Source organism: Syngnathoides biaculeatus, chromosome 4, assembly GCF_019802595.1.
Source record: "Syngnathoides biaculeatus isolate LvHL_M chromosome 4, ASM1980259v1, whole genome shotgun sequence".
Classification (NCBI taxonomy): Eukaryota; Metazoa; Chordata; class Actinopteri; order Syngnathiformes; family Syngnathidae; genus Syngnathoides; species Syngnathoides biaculeatus.
Genome location: NC_084643.1, coordinates 25,998,586 through 26,018,546, shown reverse-complemented (window position 1 = coordinate 26,018,546; position 19,961 = coordinate 25,998,586). Strand labels below are relative to the sequence as shown.

Here is a 19,961-nt window from a genome sequence, read left to right as displayed (position 1 = left end):
ATACTGGCATATCTGCATTGAAATCGAAATTAGTGAAGATGTAGGCTATGCTATGCAATGCTAGATGGTCGCTTTAATCAACATAAAGTTTTTATTTTGGTATTTTCCTTATCAGTAAAAACTCAATTTTGCAGTGTACTGAATAGCATAACTTGTTTCACGTTGACTGTTATTTTAACACTGCCCTTTCAATTGGTAGTATTCCTTGACTAAGTGTACATATAGCATTACAGAAGGATTAAAGATATTTACTAAATTAAAATGTACAAAAAAAGCAATAATAGAATCCCTTTGTAATATTCGACAATAAGAAAGAGCCCTAAGCAAAAACATAGAATAGCCTACAGTAGCGTGTTCTGTTTTTTACTTGTGGTTAAGCTCAAGGAAGACCAAATATGATTGATCTCCATGGAAAAATTTGTTTTCTTAAATTCAACAGGGCTATTTGCTCAGCTCAATGAGCAATAAAAACCAGCGCGAAGGAGGCAAAGGAGTAAGTCAGGGCGTCGGAAAGTAAGATTTGCACCACGGTACAGAACCTTTGTTGGGACTACTTCCTCTTCTTTCTCTCATTTGGAGAGTTGAATGAACCCCAAGCGCTGGACCTGGCAGGGAGGTTTGTTTAATGCGCTGGATTTCTGAGCTAAGGCAACGGCGAGCGCCCGTCGCCCGCGGCAACCTGTAGCGCGACCAGGCCCTGGACCGTCGGGAGGACCATATTGGCAAAAGGCCACCGAACCCAGAGTGCATGGTAAATATGCAGTCAACAGTGTAAATACTGTGCTTATTTAAAGGACAATGAAAAAAAATCCCAAAATTTTCTTTGATAGATGTTGTTTTCAATTATAACATTCAGTATGCTAAAACTTTATTTAGACCTGAGGGGAAAATAAAGTTTAAGAAAGACCTGACATAAGTTTTGGGTATAAAACACACAAGTGGACAAAATTTCATATTCTTAATGTTTCTCTCTTGAACGTCAGTTTAACATTTGTTAAATCTCTTAATATGCTTTGAATGTTTACATTACTTTATTGTAAAAACAACAAGAGAGACCTCCATCTTCTTTATTTTTATTTATTTATTTATTTACTTCTTTATTATTAATTTTCAATGTATTTGTATTTTTTTCCATTTTATGTTTTTATTTTATTATTGAACTTCATGTTCTACCTGTTAGAATGAGAGAATGTTAATGCATTTAATTGTATCTATTTTTATTAATCTCCTTTGAATGAATGATTTGAATGTCCATTTGAAAATCAATGAAAGGTGTTATTTGACATCTTTTACCATATTCATTCATTCAATAATTTTCCATGCCATTTATCCTCAAAAGGGTCGCGGGGAGTGCTGGAGCCTATCCCAGTTGTCAACGGGCAGGAGATGGGATACACCCTGAACTGGTTGCTAGTCAATCAAAGAGCACATGGAGCCAGACAACAGTCGCACTCGCAATCACAACTATGGGTAATTTAGAGTGTCCAATTAATGTTGCATGTTTTTTGGAAAGTGGGAGGAACCCGGCGTGCCCGGAGAAAACCCATTCAGGCACGGGGAGAACATGCAAACTCTACACAGGCGGGACGGGGATTGAACCCCAGTCTTCAGAACTGAGGCCAACACTTTACAGCTGCGCTACTTTGCCGCGTTAATTGGTTATTTAATTGTAAAAATGTTGTTTTACTTGTAATCTTTTAACTATATTCTCATTTTCATTTGTAGTTTTTTTACCTCTCTCTTAAAATGATCTGAAAGTCCTCTTAACTCTACATGTATTGCTCTCTTAGTATGTTTCACGCCCATCTTACACTTTTTTATGCTGCGTTTTGAAATGCATAATTTCATTCATGTCCTTTGAAGTGATTGTCATTTTGAATTTTATTGCTGTGGTAGCCCAACTGTTTTTTGCCCCTTTACTGTAAAGCATCTTTTATAGCAATTAGTTGAACTGACATTGTAACTTACCTTCTTCACATCTACAACATATGCTCTCATTATCCCCAGGGGATATATTTTATAAAAGAACATCAAATTTTAAGTGTGAATTTGAAGCAAAGGTCAGCGCTGTGTTATTTATGTTTAACTCCCAGATTCTGTGACACATCCTTTTGATATTCTCTGATTATAAATCCCAGTTAATCAAGGGTATGATGAGATAAAATGGGCCTGTGAAGCTGGTCTGCCAAGGTTCATCATGTCAGAAATGTCATGCTGCCTCTTTTTTTTTTTCACTTTTATCAGTCAAACTTTAGCTCTACTCTGAGCTCAGTGGAGGTGATTTTTCTAGCAGAGGATCTTCACACACACAGGAAATGTGAGTAAGCTCAGGCTGTGGTGACAGCTGACAAAACTAGCGAGATTTCAGCATGAAACGTGTGGTGAGAACCATCAGCGTGATTATACGGGTCACTCTTTTGCAACTTCATTTTCTTGCTCCAAATGACCAAAATTAAAAAAAAATACGGTATATGTATTGTCTTTTCACTTTACTCTTACTGTTAATTGCATAGTTGGTAGCTCATTTGAGGCTTCAAAATGGACAGGCTAGCCTCCCTGTAGATGGCCAGATTTGTATCAAATCATCAGCTAAGAAAGATCTTAATAGTGATGAAAATGTTTTTTTAATGAAAAAAAAATGGCATGAAAACTCACGCGTGGCTCCCCCTGAGAAATGTGAAATATGGGGAGGCTCCCTTGTTTGTTGCCATTGTTTTTTTGGGGGGAGATTTTTTTTAATGCACCTGGTTTGCTTCCCCTAAAGGAGATTCTCCCGCAATGACTTTTGACACACCCCAGCATACTTGTTTGCACATAACATCTTGAGAGCTGGGATTAATTGAAGTCTGAGGGAATGTACAGTACTCAGAAAGTAGAGTTTTCCTTAGACATGCCGTCTTCCCGTCCCGCTTATTATCACTAGGGTCGCAGACATACTGGAGCTTATGGCACGTGACTCTGGGCGAGAGGTCGGATGCACCCTGGACTGGTTGCCAACAAATCCCAGGTCAGATATAAGCAAACGACCATTCTCACACGAATGGGCGATTTGACATCTTCAATGATGTGGGAGGAAACCAAAGTACCCAGAGAAAGCCCACAAAGGCATGGGGAGAACATGTTTATTCCAACAGCTAACCATTTGGTCAGCGTCCTAGCCCTGAAAAATATGTCCCACTTCAAATGTGAAATCAACTTCCATAGGGATATGGAAGATAATCATTGGACAAGAGGAGCATCCATCCATCTATCCATCCATCCATCCATCCATCCATCCATCCATCCATTTTCTTAACCGCAAATCATCACAAGGATCGTGGGAGTGCTGGAGTCTATCTCAGCTGTCAACAGGCAGGAGGCGGGGTTCACCCTGAACTGGTTTCCAGCCAATCAGAGGGTAGATAGAAATTTAATAAAATATAATTCAAACACAAACGGAAAACAATAAAATTGTGATCCTCCCTTGAAATGTAAATCAAGAATCCTTTGACATATTTGTCCTGCTGTTTGGAACTTCTGTGGCCATCCCGTTGTCATACAGGTCTGCTTATCTAATAAACAAATTTTAAGTAAATGTTTGTAAATAAATAAATAACATTGAAAAAGAACAACAACAAGAGAAAAACTGTGACTGCGGGAGTTTCAATACTTTTGATAGCTTTCCAGGAGTCTCGTTCACGTAGAGTGGTGTTTATGATAACTGCCTCCGAAGTTCAAGAGGTACGCACATTCAGATTTGACAGAGAACGCACACATTGCAGGGTTGCTCCACCCAGAGTGCATAGCTGGCACAAGGATGGCTACAGTAAATGTAAATTCAGTGGACGGGAGACTCTGTGCAGCCAGACAAGCACAGAGCTGCACATCTTTTGTGACTTGAGCACAAGTGAGAATCCTGTATGCTGCTATGTGTGGTTGCATGCATGGTACACACCAGTTGCCGCCACTGTATACAGTGGATGAGTTTCATAATTTGTCCCGTGGATTTTGGCACACTGAAGCACTTATTCTCATTAAAATGTATGGAAATAGAATTATTCAGTGCATTTTTTTTCAGAATCAACTTTATTGGCCAAGTGTGTAAAAACACACATGGAATTTTTCTCCGGCAGTTGATGCTGCCCTGGTACAACATTCAGAACAAAGAACAAGTCTAAGTACACCTTTTTTGGCCATGGAAAGCGTTGGCCTCATAGTTCTGAGGTCCCGAGTTCAATTCCGAACCCGCCTGTGTGGAGTTTGCATGTTCTCCCCGTACCTGCGGGGGTTTTCTCCGGGCACTCCAGTTTCCTCCCACGTCCCAAAACATGCAACATTAATTGGACACTCTAAATTGCCCCTAGGTGTGATTGTCACTGCGACTGTTTGTCTCCATGTCCCCTGCGATTAGCTGGCAACCAGTCCAGGGTGTACCTTGCCAACTACCCGTTGACAGCTGAGATAGGCTCCAGCACTTTTGAGGATAAACGGCGAAGAAAATGGATGGATGTGTGTGTGTGTGTATATATATATTAAATCCACAAGACTATCTTACAAACAACAGTGTGCTTGGGAGTTCACTGCGCACTTACGTTTGTAGGTTTTTTTCAATATAGAACACATTAGGGTAGAGTGGATATAAAAGTCAGGCTAGTTCAAATGCCAGATTTTTGCGCGACAAACAAAACTAGATCAAGATCCACCACCTAAAAACCTTTTCCACTATTAATGTGATTTGTAACTTCTACAAATCAATTTAAAAATGTTTTTTCCATGAGGGAAAGTAGAAAAAAAATGAATATCATCTGTTTGTACAAGTGTGTACACCTTCTAATTAGTGGGGATGTGTCTCTGTTTAAATGAATTACATTCAAATTTGTGCTCAATGGGAGACAGAAGATGCCACAACTTTTACATTTAGATGCGCTCGTAGCCTCTTCCTGCCATAATTTTGCTTTTGAGCTGAAGCCTGAAGGTTTGGTGTTAACTCAGACTGGTATTTTGAATTGTTCGTAATTCTCTCCACCTTGATTAAAGTGATTCTCGCTAAAGAAAAAATATAGAGAGACTTTTTGACACCTACCCAAGATTCTTTTCAGTCATTGTAAGATCTCAATTGGTGTTTTGAAATAACACATATGGTTATCATCAGTAATATAGAGAGTGTGTTTTTGTAATGTCTTGTGGATTAGCGAGGTAAACACGTGGTAGCACACATTTTATACGAGGAGGGCGGGTGAATAAAGGGGATGGCAAACGTACCTTCCATCTCCTCCTGGTCGCAGATGTGCTTGACGAGGGACGCACCACGGTCCAGCACCGCCTCGTCCTCCATCCTGTAGTAGTAAAAGAGGAAGAAAGACTGCTCACATCTCTCCTCCAGCGACAGCGTAGAGCCATAGCGTCTGGGCTCGTTCACAAGCAGCAGGTTGGGACTGGGACTGGGGGTTAGTCTGGTGCTGCTGGTGGCGCTCATGTCGCCCACCCCCCGCACACCTACGGCCCAGAGTCAGCGGGCCTCAAAAATCCAAAGGTGAAGAATGTGTGCCGCCCTTGTACGAGGGCAAAGTGCACAGCCAGCCGGTGCGCCGCGGGTTGTGTAGTGGAGTTAATCTGGTGGGTGGGAGGTGAAGGCAAGGACAGGAAGTGTCTGCTAATTGGGTTAACCCACGCCTTAATGTAAACATACAGCGGACACTTGAACTCATCTCAATAACCATACTACATTATTACAGTGAAACCCCAGGGTATGTTCCAGATCCACATGCGATTCATGAAAAGCCATCACATAAAGAGACCAAATATAAAACATTTGAACCCCTCCCACGTTTTCGAAACACATTGTAAAAGTATTTGAATGTACAGTATTTCTGTGTTTTTATGGGGAAATGTTACAACAGAGAGAAACAACCATTCCCACTCAGATTCCTAAATTCCAATTTTGAGTCTTAAATGAACCTAACTTGCATATTTTGCGAATACAACACACTGTACATTCAGTGCACTAGTATAACGACGGGACACACTAGAACCTACATAAACTTATTGGTAAACTATTTCCCTGCAATAGTAACGCTATTAGGCATCGGGTAGCTGTGAACTACTGTTTAAAATCATCGCCTACCACTGTGGGGGACCCAAGTTCGAGACCCCAAGCAAACCATCCAACAACATCTCCCCAACTCAAGGTTGTGGTGTCCTTCTGTAAGACACTAATACCCCGAACTATTCACCAGATCCAAATTTCCCTTGGTCCAGTGTGTTCCACTAATAAGTTTGTGTTCCCCGTCATGAGTAAATGCAGACAACAAATTTCGGATGCATGACAATAAAGAGAATTCCTCTATGTCATGCATAAGTAGCACTAAAACGCCCACTAGTAGTTTTGCGTCACTCGTAACATGTGTAAACATCACACAGTAGTGGAAGAAAACACGGTCATTCTCCTAGTGCACCCTACACTTTTTGCTAGAGCACTGAATTGTCGTACTAGTGAATGTACACACTAGTACATACAGACTTACAGACCTTGTGAAGTGATTGCAGAGATCTGCTTCTAATTACATTAGACTTGTTTGAAGAAAACTGCGGAAAACATGCAAGATTGAGAACTGAGTACTGAATACTGGAGCTATAGCGGATATTGAACTTTTTTTTTTTTTTACCATTTCAGTTTTACTGTTTTTTCAGGGTCATGGCTAAAATAGCCCCGTGTCATCCAGTATGAGTTGCCTGCCGCTATTGTATGAGAACTTGAGCTGCTTTTCTTGAAGAAGCATTTATTCAAATTACTTTGTTATAATATTACTAAGCCTCTTTGTACCACTTCAGCGTGCAGTGAGCTCATTTGCTCTGCTTACACCTAAAAAAATTAATCTTCCCTGGATGTCATAATGTATAGAATAGCTCAGTGTTGTTATTTAAATTTCCATACAAGAAGGTAACACCGCAGTCGACCCCACCACCCGTCCGCTGGCCGAGAGGAGCCCTAAGCCCTGGTGGTGGGTAGCACCTCTTGTCATGGCGTGAAAAGTGCCATTAGGACCTGGCGGGATGTATTCCAGCTACCGCAGGCTTTAAGGATAAGTTTTTCAAAGCTCAAAAATGTAGGGATGTGTAGGCATAAGAAAGATGCTAGATTAAGTTGCATTCATTTTTCAGCAGGTATGAGTTACACATATTTGGCATACATGTTTGCAGCATTTGAAAGCATTGAGAACTGTGTGATGTTTCACTTTGAAGCCTCCTTTTTTCTCTGATGTGTCAAATTCAGAAAGCTATCTTCACTTTACATAGTGTTTGAATTGTAAAAGCAAGGATGTCGACAAGACGCTCAAACGGCTTTTGATACTATAGTGCACGAAGATGACATTTGTTTCACGCAAATGGTGCTTTTCAAGATTAAACAGGAACGATTTTTTTTGTCATGCAATTCAGGTCTGAGTCATGTTGAGTCTCGCACAGTTTTAGCCAAGCAACTCTCAAGTCCTAAAATGTGGCCACTGAAGTCCGACTCCAGTCAAGAAATGTGACTTTAGTCCCCCACTTATGGTTAAGGAAAAAAAGCATCAGAACAGAGCAGCTGCTAATTACCAAAACACACCCACACATACTATAAAGCCTCTGCATATGCTCAATAATACCCAGATTCCTCCACCACTTCCTCTTCCTCGCCCCTCCTCCAAGGCACAAACAAGTGGGGCATCACATGTCTGTCTACTCATCCGCCCTTACAGGATTACGCCGGCTTTGCTTAAATGACAACGGAGGCGTAACACCCACGACAACTAACACGCCGCTCGGTTAATTAATGCCAAAATGAAAAAAAAAGGGTGTGAGTCAGCGGGATTAATCCTCATCGATGCCCGTTCATCAACAATGTTTAACGCACGTCGGTAGAGGCCCACAGGAAATTAATAATCATAAATGGTTGCGCTGGACCACGACTGTAGTAAATATCCTGTTGAATATCTCAGAAACATGAAGACTTGCTTATAAGTCAACAATTTTCATGATGGCTGGCCTGTAAGTCTTGATGTGGACGTTACATAGAGTATGTTCCTGAGCCAACATGGATGTTGCATGTGCCCACAGGGTGGATATAATATAGGTCTTAAAGTGGATGTCTTAATACCTCGACGAAAAAATTACTGTCGGCAAGAATGGCGACACATCGTCACACACCAAACAACTGATCACCAAAACGCACAACCACTGACAAACTGTAACAGAAAAACTATGACCCTCTATTCCTCCATGTACAGTATACAGTACCGTATTATTAAAAAATATAATATTATAAAACCGGATGACCACGAAGGAGAAAACAGAGAATAATAAAAGAGAGAGTGAATGGTTTTATTGGCTATTAACAAGTCCATTTCAGCAACAGAGACTCTCCACGCTTTGCTTTCTAGCCACAAGTACATACTGTACATACATAGAATGAATGGTCTCAGCATTGTGGGTGTCCCTTAATTCTTCTTATAGTAGGCATCACCTCCTAATTTACATTAAGTGGATTTCCTTTTTTCACCCTCACTGAACATTCCAGCTGTAGTTGCATCACTCTACTCCTAATCTATACATGGTGGATTTCCCAAGTGCAGTCATAGTGAACAGAACAGGTTGTTGTTCCCCTCATTGCCATCTGTTGATCAAATTGGAGTACAACAACGTCAACCTGTGCTTAAACGGAGTCACAAGAGTCCACACAGGGAATAAAACATTACATGTTCTATAATGATGCATTTTTACATAATTCTCTACTGGACTAGGCCACTTTCTAACTTAACATGAAAAAACAAGGTCAATTTTCGTTCGTTTATTTCTATTTGTTTTTTTATTTATTAAAAATATGCCTGTTTCCACAAATGTACAACTTTTCACCACAATAAAATACATTTTGTTTTTTTATAGGTTACAGTTTATTGGGGGAAAACAACTTTATTTTCACAATGCTATGACATTTTCTTTAAAAAATATGAATTAGTTTTCATGACATTATGATTTTTTTAAAGGATTTCATTTAGGGGTACAAATAGCACTTATGTTTAATAGTATTATGAATATTAGTATCCATGGAACAATTTATCCAAACTAAAGGGTCCCTGGAATTCTTATAACGCCTACTTTTGTCCACATAGAAAAAAATATATATCAGATATCATACTTGTATTTACAGTGGTAAATTGAGTGATGTTTTAGTTATCAGTCGTTTTTCTTTTTTTCTTTTTTTTTGCTTTGTCTTCCAGCCAAGGTCAAACTTATGATGAAGCTTGAGTTAAGAGCAATAAAGATGCCCTTGCATGTGGGCGACAGCAGCCACAGTCCCCGTACTTTCAAACACACAAATATAAAATAAGAACATTCACAAGAACCTGCTGTAGACATATCCTGAACCTCACACCAAGCCTAACCAAGTACAGTTCCGGACATCACTCACTAAGCCATAGGCCTTAAAGCACAGGTGTCAAAGTCAAGGCTCAGGGGGGGCAAATCTGGCCCGTCACATGATTTTATGTGGCCCGCAAAGGCAAATTATGAGCATCAACTTCCATGATTTTTAAAAAAAATCTCTACTAAAGTTTCAAATTGTCATGTCATAAATGATAAAATTAAGATATTGCAAGCAATATTCTGTATCCAAACGACAGCAATAGTTCCAAACCCATTACCCTTGATTTGTGATTACAAAACTAGCTCATAAATTTCATCTGTAAATATGATGAGACAAAAGATTTTCCTGGTTTCACATCCATAGCGGCCCTGTAGGGAAACTGTAACTACAATGTGGCCTGCGACAAAAATCAGTTCTACACCCCTGCCTTAAAGGCACACATCCAGCACACTAATACAAAAGTAGACACAGTTTACAATTGGACGAGGCTATTTATTTGCATTCTTTGGAACAGATAAATGGGTTTCCAATTAATTTATATTTGAGATTTGAGTAAATTGAGTTCCGACCTTGGTCAATGAACAAAATTTAATTGTATGTCCAGGTACATTTAAGAGAGATATAAGCGGATCATGTTAGTTTTGCTTTCGATACGCTACTAGAACAATAAAAAGAGAATGGCCTCTTTTTTCCCCCAAGATTCCGCTGTAATCTCTTTACTTGATCACATACAATCTCATTAAGTCCTACAAGCTCTCTGGCGTGATGTCAATAAAACGGGGAAAAATACAATAAATCAACCAGAGGTTTATCCATTCATCCATCCATGCATTTTCCATACCACTTATTCTCACAAGGATCAAGGGAATACTGGCACCTATCCTAGCGGACTCTAGGCACAAGACGAGGTTCACCCTAAAATGGTCGCCCGCCAATTGGAGTGCACATTGTGGACAAATGATCATTCACATGGACACCTATGGACAATTTAGAGTGGTCAACTAAACCGAGCTTGCATGTTTTGGGAATGTAGGAGGAAACTGGTGTACCTGGAGAAAACCTACACAGGCACAGGAAGAAAATGCAAACTCCACATAGGCAAGGCCGGAATTGAACCCCGGTCCTCAGAACTATGAGGCAGATGTGCTAGCCAGATGTTCGCTGTTCCACAACCAAATGTTTCATAATGGGCAAAATGATCCAATGGAAATAACGTGCTGTTTTTAAATTGCAGACCTGCATGAGCAGCTGCACAGGAAATAACTCTTGTGAAATACATTCCAGAAGAATAATATAAGTGTTTACAGATTTTCCGTGGCTCTGCGCTATAAAGGGGTGTATCAATAAGACAGACTGGGCATGTTACTTTGCACTCTGGGCTCACTATCTGTCGCCTTTCCGAGATAGTCTATCTGTCAGGCCTCTCGGGGCTCCTGTAAAGTCATTTATCCTGCAATGTGTGTCCTCTGTACCCAAGCGAGCCTTGGAAACATCAACTGGCCCTGGATGTGTCTTACACTATTGTATCCTGCACACCACACACAACATGTGTGTGCTTATGTACAGTATGTACATGTGTGTGCGTATACAAAGTTCACTAGAAGGATTGTTGGTTTGTTACGGTTGTTTTGATGATAACGCACAGATATTTGAAGCATAGTAGCTGAATTTATCAGATGAGGTGGGTTACTGCCCCACTCAGGCATGATACGAGCAGACTTTAATGTGCACTTTTATCCAAGCCTGCTCCTGTAAGATTTCACCTTTGAAGTTATGCCAAATCTCAAGTTTACTCATAATGATCCATCCATTTTCCATGCCAGTTATGCCTGCTGCAGCCCATTCCAGGTAACCTTGGGCAAATGGCAGGCTACACCATGAAATGGTCACAAGTGAAACGCAAGGCACATATTTAAACCAACATTCACACTCACGTTCACATTTTAGAGTCTTCAATTAACCTACCCATGCCTGTTTTTGGAATTTGGGAAGGTACCAGAAAACCTGGAGAAAACACACACAGGCACAGGGAGAATATGCAAACACCGCACAGGCCAGATTTGAACTCAGGTTCGCAGAATTGTGAGACGGATGTGCCAATCAGTGCTGCTCCCCCTAAAAATAATTCATTTGTTCATTTATCTTCCCTTCTGCTTAACCTGTAAATCCTGAACAGTCAATCGGAGAGCACATTGAAACAAACAACCATTCACACTCACATTCACACCTATGTGCAATTTCGCGACTTCAATTAAACTACTATGTAAATTTTTGGGATGTGGAAAGAAACCAGACTACCCGGAGAAAACCCACGCAGGGATTTGAACCCCAGAACTGTGAGGCAGTAACCATTTGTTTATCATAACACCCCCTCATAATAATTACTAAATAAAAGAAAACAATAGTGGATAATTTTCTTGTTTTTATATTTGTGGTTTAAGAACGGCGACAGTTTGACTCTGCAAAGATTTTTTTCCGTTTTTTCTATTTACACTATTTGCTACGTGAAATAGTGGTTAACTATTGTTTTTATCACAACCATAGTGAGCTTATTTTTATACATGTACTGCTGTTATGTTACATAGTGGTGTGTTATGGTGCAGTGTGTTACTTTGTGGAATGTTACATTTTGTAGTGTTGTGCTTTGTTAAAATATGTAGTTTTGCACTGGACTACCTGACCTGAGTCTGCAGATGTCAGAGCCCTACTGGGTTTATATTCCATTAGCATTTCTTTCATGTATTCAGGATCGAAACCATGATTTATAGAACAGTAGCAGAACTTTAAAATCTATTCTAAATCTGACTCGGGACCAACTTTAGAATTGGAGTACTGTAATATGTTATGACCTCTTGGTCAGAACCCGCGCTGCATCTTTCTGAATGAGATGCAGCTGATTAATGCTCTTTCGGTAGAGTCCAGTGAGAAGACCATTACAATAGTAAAGTCTATTTGAGATAAAAGCAAGGATGAGCTTCTGCTTGGCACATGCAACCAATCATTTTGGATATGTTCTTCATCTTAAAGAAGTCAGTTTTTGTAATAAATTTGATATGACTGTTGAAAGTCACGTCGGAATATACCTGTACACCAAGGATCTGGACTTGGTCTTTGGTTTTTAAAAATAGTAATTCCAGGTATTTACTAAAAGAGATACTTCTTTTAAATTGCCAAAAACAATTATTTCAATTTTCCTGTGGTTTAATTGAAGAAAGTTGCTTCTTGAGTTATTTTTTTATTTTAGACTGACAAAACACCTCATTTGAACTGGAGTCATCCAGAGACACTGTGAGATACATATATATATATGTATTAACCCTATCATTTGCATAGCTATTATAGCCAATATTACGATTTTGAAGTTTCATCAAAATGTAGCATATATGCAGGCTGAACAAGAGGGGTCCAAGAATTGACCTTTGAGGGACCCCCATACGTCATCCCCATTCAAAGAGATTGAACACTAAAGTGTTTTCTTTTTACGATACTATTCTTCACACTTGTTTGAGTTGTCATTAATACTTTGTCCTTTATGGTTTTTCCTTTTTAGTTTTAACACTTCTATTACTTCCCATGAGGAACAAAAACCTGTGTGGGTGTGATTATGTTTCAGGCAAAAATTTACCCTGGCAAAGCAATTACACGGCTTCAACTTGTATTGGTGTTAAAGTTTAACGCGCTTGCTTACACTTCAAATGACCTCAATGGAACATGCTCACCTTACAATTGAGTCTCGATCATTCAACATTTCTCCCCTTCTCAAAGAATTCATCATTTTTTTTAATGCACGTCACGGTCTGCGCTGACTGCACTACAATGTTCCCAGGATTGTCAGGGATCACTTACTTCTTGCTCATCTCGTCAGCCAGCGAGTGACAGATGTCCTTTCAGAGGTCAATGTGCTGAATGAGGCCTGGGGTGTTGTTCGACACAGACACACACACACAGTTGTTGTTAGAATTTTAGCCACACAAGTGATCTGAGGTGAACATCCTTTTACATTATGCACTATGGCATAAACATCGAGTAAACTTTCACTTGTTTATGGTGAAATCATTCGAAATGCTCACTTTTGTACTGGTGTGCAATGAGGGATGTTCTGACCTTTATCATTTGGCTTCCTTATTAAACTACATGGGGGGGATATTAGAAAAGCTCTAAGTAAGATGTGATTATTTTAATTAAAATAATAAGAAATAAGAACTATTTGTTCTCATTTTTTTATTTTATCAAATTTTCTAATTACTTTTGAATTTGCAAAACAATTCCAAAGGGGATTTTGGTAGCAAAAATACAAAGGAAAAAAAACTTTTAAAAATATTTTTATTAAAGTATAAAAATGATAAAGTATTTTCATTTTTATTTTGTATTTTTATTTTGCATTTCCTTATTCTTAATTAAGTGTTTTAGTGCTTTTCAGTTCACAAAGAATTTAATGAAAAAAGAATGATTTTATTAGCTGCACTTTTCACATAAATACAGACAAAAATAACAAGTAATGTTAACCGAAAAAGTGTATTTTGTTCTCTTGCTTTAAACCTTGTAATTATTTTGTAATTATTTTGAAATTTGCAAAAGAAGTTTGAAAAAGCGATATATAGTAAAAGCACAAAATGCTAGTAAAAAATTGGGATTTGTTTCTTCTTTTCTTCATCCTTAATTTATTTATTGTTTGTTTTTAATACACAAAAAATATAGGGGAAAAATATTATTGTAGATGCACTTGGTCACAAAAATACACACTAAAATATACAAATAATGTTAAACTCAAAACTGCATGTTTGTTCTCTTTATTATACTATTAAATGCTGTAATTGCTTTTGAATTACCAAAAGAATACAGATAAGTACATTTTAATACAAAAATCTTCTTGTATAAACTATTTTTGTTATTTTATATTTTTTAATAAACTGTTAATATTGTTGCAATCCGGTGGCAAACAGTTCGGAGCGTACCCCGCCTTATGCTTGAAGGGAGCTGGTATAGGCTCCAGCACTCCCGCGACCCTTGTGAGGATAAGTGACTCAGAAAATGGATGGATGGATGGATGGATGGATGGATGGATGGATGGATGGATGGATGGATGTTTAGATTGTTGTAGAATTTGAAAAAAAATCTAAAATAAAAGGAATGATTCTAAGAAACTACATTGGGTCACACTGACCTATGAAAGAAACTCACATAACACTAACATGTTAACGCACTTATTATTAACATGTACACATGCATTAACAGCATATTTTAAAAGTGTCTAAAAAATCTGTCGAAAGAACAATAACACGGCTTAGTTGGCGACCACTCAGTTGTGCGTCAATGACTTACAGCAGGGACTTGATCTTTGCTTCCTTCTCTCCCTGTGAGCGCGTGTGTCGCTCTGTCTCAGTCCCACCGTGGCCGTGAAGGTGAGCAAGTGATCCTCGCAAAGGAGCACCGCTCCAGTTTGTAAGTGACGCTTGGTCGGCTGCCAGTCCAGGCCACTCCTCCTCTTCCTACTCCTCCTACTCATCCTACTCCTGCAGGAGGGGATAACGATTAATAGGAGGTGGCACGGACATGCACATCATCATCATCATCATCATGTGCTCCAGTAGCCCCCTTACTCAAAAACAGAGACCTGGTTAATAATAAAATAAAAACTTTAACTGACTGCGAACCAGTCCAGAGTGTATCCTATCTTTTGGCCATGCTTAATTTTGGAACGTGGGAAACCACAAAAAAAAACAAAAAAAAAAAAAACAGAGAAGCCAAGCAGGTACAGGGAGAACATACTTGATCCACAGAGGTAGGCCAGGGCCTGGATTTGAACCCACAACTTTTTAACTGTGGGGTAGATGTTCTCACTAATATCCCTAATGACTATTCAGCACAAGTGCTAAAGAAAATTAAAAATACAAAAAAGAAAAAGACTGCACAGTAAAAACAAAAAATAAATGTTTAATTGTATTTTTATAGTTTTTGTTACATTTACTAAATATTAATATCGTATTAAAATTTTCCTTGTGTGTTTCAAGTCTTCTAAAATTCCAATCTCGGAGAAAGGCACCTAGTGGAGTTTCAATTTACAGCGACATCTGCTGGTACAATGCTGTGGCGGGTTTGCAGATTATTTTTTGCACGTTTTAGTTGAGACATGTCGCAAGGATTCATCCATCCATTTTCTTAGCTGCTTATCCTCACGATGGGCACGTGAGTGCTGGAGCCTATCCCAGCTGTCATCGGGCAGGAGGCAGGGTACACCCTGAACTGGTTGCCACCCAATTGCAGGTCACAGGGAGACAGACAACAGTCGCACTCACTATCACACCTAGGGAAAGTTTAGAGACTCAAATGAATGTATGTTTTGGGGATGTGGGAGGAAACCGGCGTGCCTGGAGAAAACCCACACAGGCACGGGGAGAAAATGCAAATTCCACACAGGCGGGGCCGGAATTTGCAGTTGCACTTCCACGACGCCATGTTGCAAGCATAATTTGAAAAATATTTTTTAAATCACCTGTTCATAGTATTAAATGATGTTATTTGGTCATGGGCACCACAATAACCTACTCCTTAGCACATATCCTCACACTTTTGAGGTTCTAAACTCAAATCTCAAACACAGAATCTCCTGCCAGATTGCATTATTAAAAATGCTAACATAACTGTTGATGGGTGCGGATGTGAGTGTGAATTGCTGTGTATGTTTGCTCTACAACTGGCCAGCAACCAGTCCAGGGAGGGTGTACCCCGTTTCTGTCACACCCAAAGTCAGCTGGGATAGGCTCCATCCTACGAATGACACAGTATATAAACTTCTACATAAAAATTTTAAAATACACATCTTGTTCCTTTAAAGGCTCATCAAATTTGAACCGGTTACAATTTCTGTTTTGCCGCATGAGGAAGGGCATCCAGCATAAAAACTGCCAGACAAATATGAGGGTTCGTCTGAGATAACATGCTGTGGCGACCCCTGGCGGGACAAGCCGAAAGAAACACCACCGCATGTTTTAACCAGCAGAAGAGCAACGTCTTCACTCATTATTCCCCGTTCAGCTAAATTTAGTTACTATAAACCTATCAGTGGACAGTTTGCCATTTGGACACGTCAGCGAAGTGAAGCAATATTAGCAATATGGCTTTTTTCATTCATTCATTCAGTCAAAACAACACACAACGGTTCCAGACGTGTTGGAGCCTGTCCCAGCTATCTTCAGGCAAAAGGTGGGGTACACCCTTAACGTACGGTGCAAAACCTACACAGGCATCGGGGGAACATACATTTTAAACATGCAATTTTGCATCCATGCAACCATGCATACAATGCATTTTTCAGTTTTGGTTTGTATTAAAAGAGACAGACTTGTTATCTGAAGCTGAAGCTGTTTGTTTTTAATACACAGCATGTAATTCTCTATTTGTTCTCTTTCTGCCAAAATGTTACTTGAAGTGGAGTGTGCACCGGCATCACAGAGAGCTCGGATTTCAAATTTCTGCCAATTGGCCCAATGACAGTTCATACCTTGAAAATTTTGGAAGACCTGTATATTGCAACACCAAAATCCTCAACAGAACACATCATTTGGTTGAACTAAAATCCCATATCTTAAAAATATACTGCAAGATGTCGGTGATCTTGTCGTTGAAATTAACAGTTTGCAATGGTAATAATAAACCTTCAAACAACTAGCAACTACATATACTCACAGAAGGCCTGCAACTCTAGGTTCAGATTTTTTTCTTCTTGTTGAAAAGTATGACAGTTAAAAAATCTGCAATATGGTGCAAGTATGAACAGTGAACGGTGCTACATTGGGGTGGGGGGGATTTACTATACTAAATTTGTGAATTGTTTTGGGCTTTTGTCGCTGACAATGAAGACAAGAGCTTTCAAAACTCTGCACATGAACCAGGCAAAAATGCTTCTCATCACTTTTCATTTTCCACGGCAACAAATGTGATGTTTTGATTACCAACACATAATATTGTACATTATAACATCAGGATGACTTACACGAGGCAAATTAGTGTTGCCGGGGATCGTCCCACATGCGTAAGTGTGTAACACAAAACAGATCCAGCGTCCGTACAGGACATTTCAGGAGCGCAAAGGAAAGCGAGCAATAACATTCAGGGATGAGCTGCACTCAATGTTCACCGTGGCGGCTTTATTTTCAATACTTCTTCAAAGGTTTTTAATATCGGCGACATAGCGTCTCCTTAAAAGGAGAGCTTTGAGGGGAATGTGCGGCAACTCAACAACGCTTTGTTGTTGGGAAGATCTATTTATGTTACATTTGGAGTATGGCTGTCTTTCTGCTGGCTTTCACTATGCTCCAGAGAAATTGTTCCAGGAAACAGCATTCCATTGTCCCTAAAATTGTTCGTACTAAGATATAATGACTCCCAAAAACTGGGTATGTAGGCAGTCCTAGAAAGTTTTTAAACTTCAGCCCCCTATGCTGTTTCACTTAGCAACATAAAACATGGTAGACGTGCCAATCATGAGTTGACCTGTGAAAATATTACGAATGGATGGATGCCCCAAGAACTCACTCCCAAAAAGATACAGGACAATTGCCATTTTGTTGTAAAGCGGTCCTTGTGGCTCTGTAGTGCCTTCCATAATTCTAAAAAGAATTCAGCTCCGAAGACGGTTTCACTTAGCAACATAAAATTTCCTAGGCAGATCTATCATGACTGGGTGTACAAAAGGGTTTCAAGTAGCCGTGCCCAAAAGTTCAGTCATTTTGTTGGAAGGTATGAACAACAATTCCACATGAAACCCGAACCCTTTGACCATTCACTGAACTCTGTGGTCATAATTAAGATAACCAGAGCACAGAACAGCAGAGCTAACATGACTTGAGCAACGAATGTTCCCTTCGGAAGGACTTTGGGGCAACATGCACATAAATAAGCATGTAGCAGAGTGGACGGCTGATTAATACGGTTCACAGTCATAAGCATGGTCGTTAATAAATCATTTTTTCAATATTTGTCATTTTGATGTTTTTATTACATCGCCCGTGTAACGGTGGACACAGTTACAGCTTGAATCAAATTACCAGTATATGATATTTTGATGTTGCAGTATCAAAAATATCGTTGTCCATGGATTAATTCACCTTTGCCAAATCTGTTTTCAAGCCTGGTAACAAAAAATGTCTTTTTTTTTTTTTTGGTGACCTGTTCGGTCAAACAGAAGGATCTGTATCCCTTTTTTTTCCTGTGACACTAGAGATTTTAAGAGAGAGAGAGAGAGAGAGAGAGAGAGAAAGGGAGAGAGAGAGAGAGAGAGACGGCACTTATTAAACTAATCCAAATGGCCTACACTTAATAGATAGACATTCAACATACTACACAGTGAAACACTGTTCACTCACATATACAAAAAACGGTACCAAAAACATTTTTTTTTATCTGATAATTATAAACCTCTCCAGACACAGTTTCCTCCCACATCCCAAAACCATGCATTGATTGACGTCTCTAAATTGTCCTAGAAACGCCACCGACGAGTAAAGCATGATTTTTAGTATGTTTTTAATGTAAAAAAGGCAGCCCGAATGGACCCATCTGTTTTTTCACCACACGTCATGATGTTGTTGTATATGGATTTTAGTATCTCCCGCCATGAAAATCCTCTCGCGGCATTCGTTTTGGAGAAGAAGCAGGAAGTGACATTTTTTCCAGGTGCCCACATTGGCGGCTTTGTGTGTTTATACCAGTTTTACCGACAGGACTGTAGCTGTTTTTTTCTGCGTGTTAGCCAAAATGCTGTCTCGTTGTATTGCTATATATTGCTCAAACACTCAGGAGGAGTGATTCACGCTTCACGCTTTTCAAAAAGACCCAGTTTGTCATGAAAAATGGACTGCACAAGTGCAAAGGACAAGAGGTTTGGGGTTTTAAATGACAGGTAGGTGTGTATAGAGCTATTAAAAAACATAATAGTTGGGGGGAAGACGTAATCCTCTCAGAAGTAACAAAAGACGCGCGTCATAATAACTTAATAAAGTACGTAAGTCAGCGGTGCTAAACGCATCGATGTGTGCGGCTGCAGCATTGTTGTCGCTCCCGGCCACGGTGTTGTTCGTCTTCACTCGCAGCTGCGGCGTTGTTGTCGCTTACGGCCGCAGTGTTGTTGTTCATCACCACCGCGGAGGTGGATCGGGCGGTTTGGCTGCGTGTGGGAGAAGAAAGAAACTCTCCCCCCCACCAGCCAGTTACTTCGCCCGGCAAGGGTCCTCCTGAGTATGCTAAATACTGTCGGGGAGTCTATTGTTATTTAGAAGTGATCCACATATCATCTAAATATGGCTCTGAACAATAGAGTAATATTGCCCCGGTCGCGTCACTCGATTGTGAGATGTTCTCTTCTTCGAAAAGAGCTTCCCTATCAGAAAGGGCACCGGAAAAGATCTGAAAATCTTTGTTGTTCATCTTGAATAGCAAGTAGCAAAGCGTCTTCTCAATGGCAACTGTCACAGTGAGACAGCTGTAAATGACGTAGCAGGCAATATGGCTAGCAGTTGGATGTCGAATGAGACTTCTGCAAATTTATGCATGAATGACATGCTCTCTGCTCTTTTTTTTTCAT

The 19,961-nt window shown here is 39.7% G+C and overlaps 1 protein-coding gene across 1 annotated transcript in view; it reads right to left on the bottom strand.

The window, feature by feature from the left end:
- The window catches only part of slc4a4a (solute carrier family 4 member 4a), a 70,232-nt gene that overhangs the window by 49,835 nt on the left and 436 nt on the right, over positions 1-19,961 (bottom strand). The window contains exons 2-4 of the mRNA XM_061818602.1: positions 14,702-14,892; positions 13,226-13,292; positions 5,242-5,315 (exon numbers count right to left, since the gene is read on the bottom strand). Of these exons, the coding sequence (XP_061674586.1) occupies positions 5,242-5,315; positions 13,226-13,236 (85 nt within the window). The 5' untranslated portion in view covers positions 13,237-13,292; positions 14,702-14,892. The remainder of the gene's footprint in view (positions 1-5,241; positions 5,316-13,225; positions 13,293-14,701; positions 14,893-19,961) is intronic.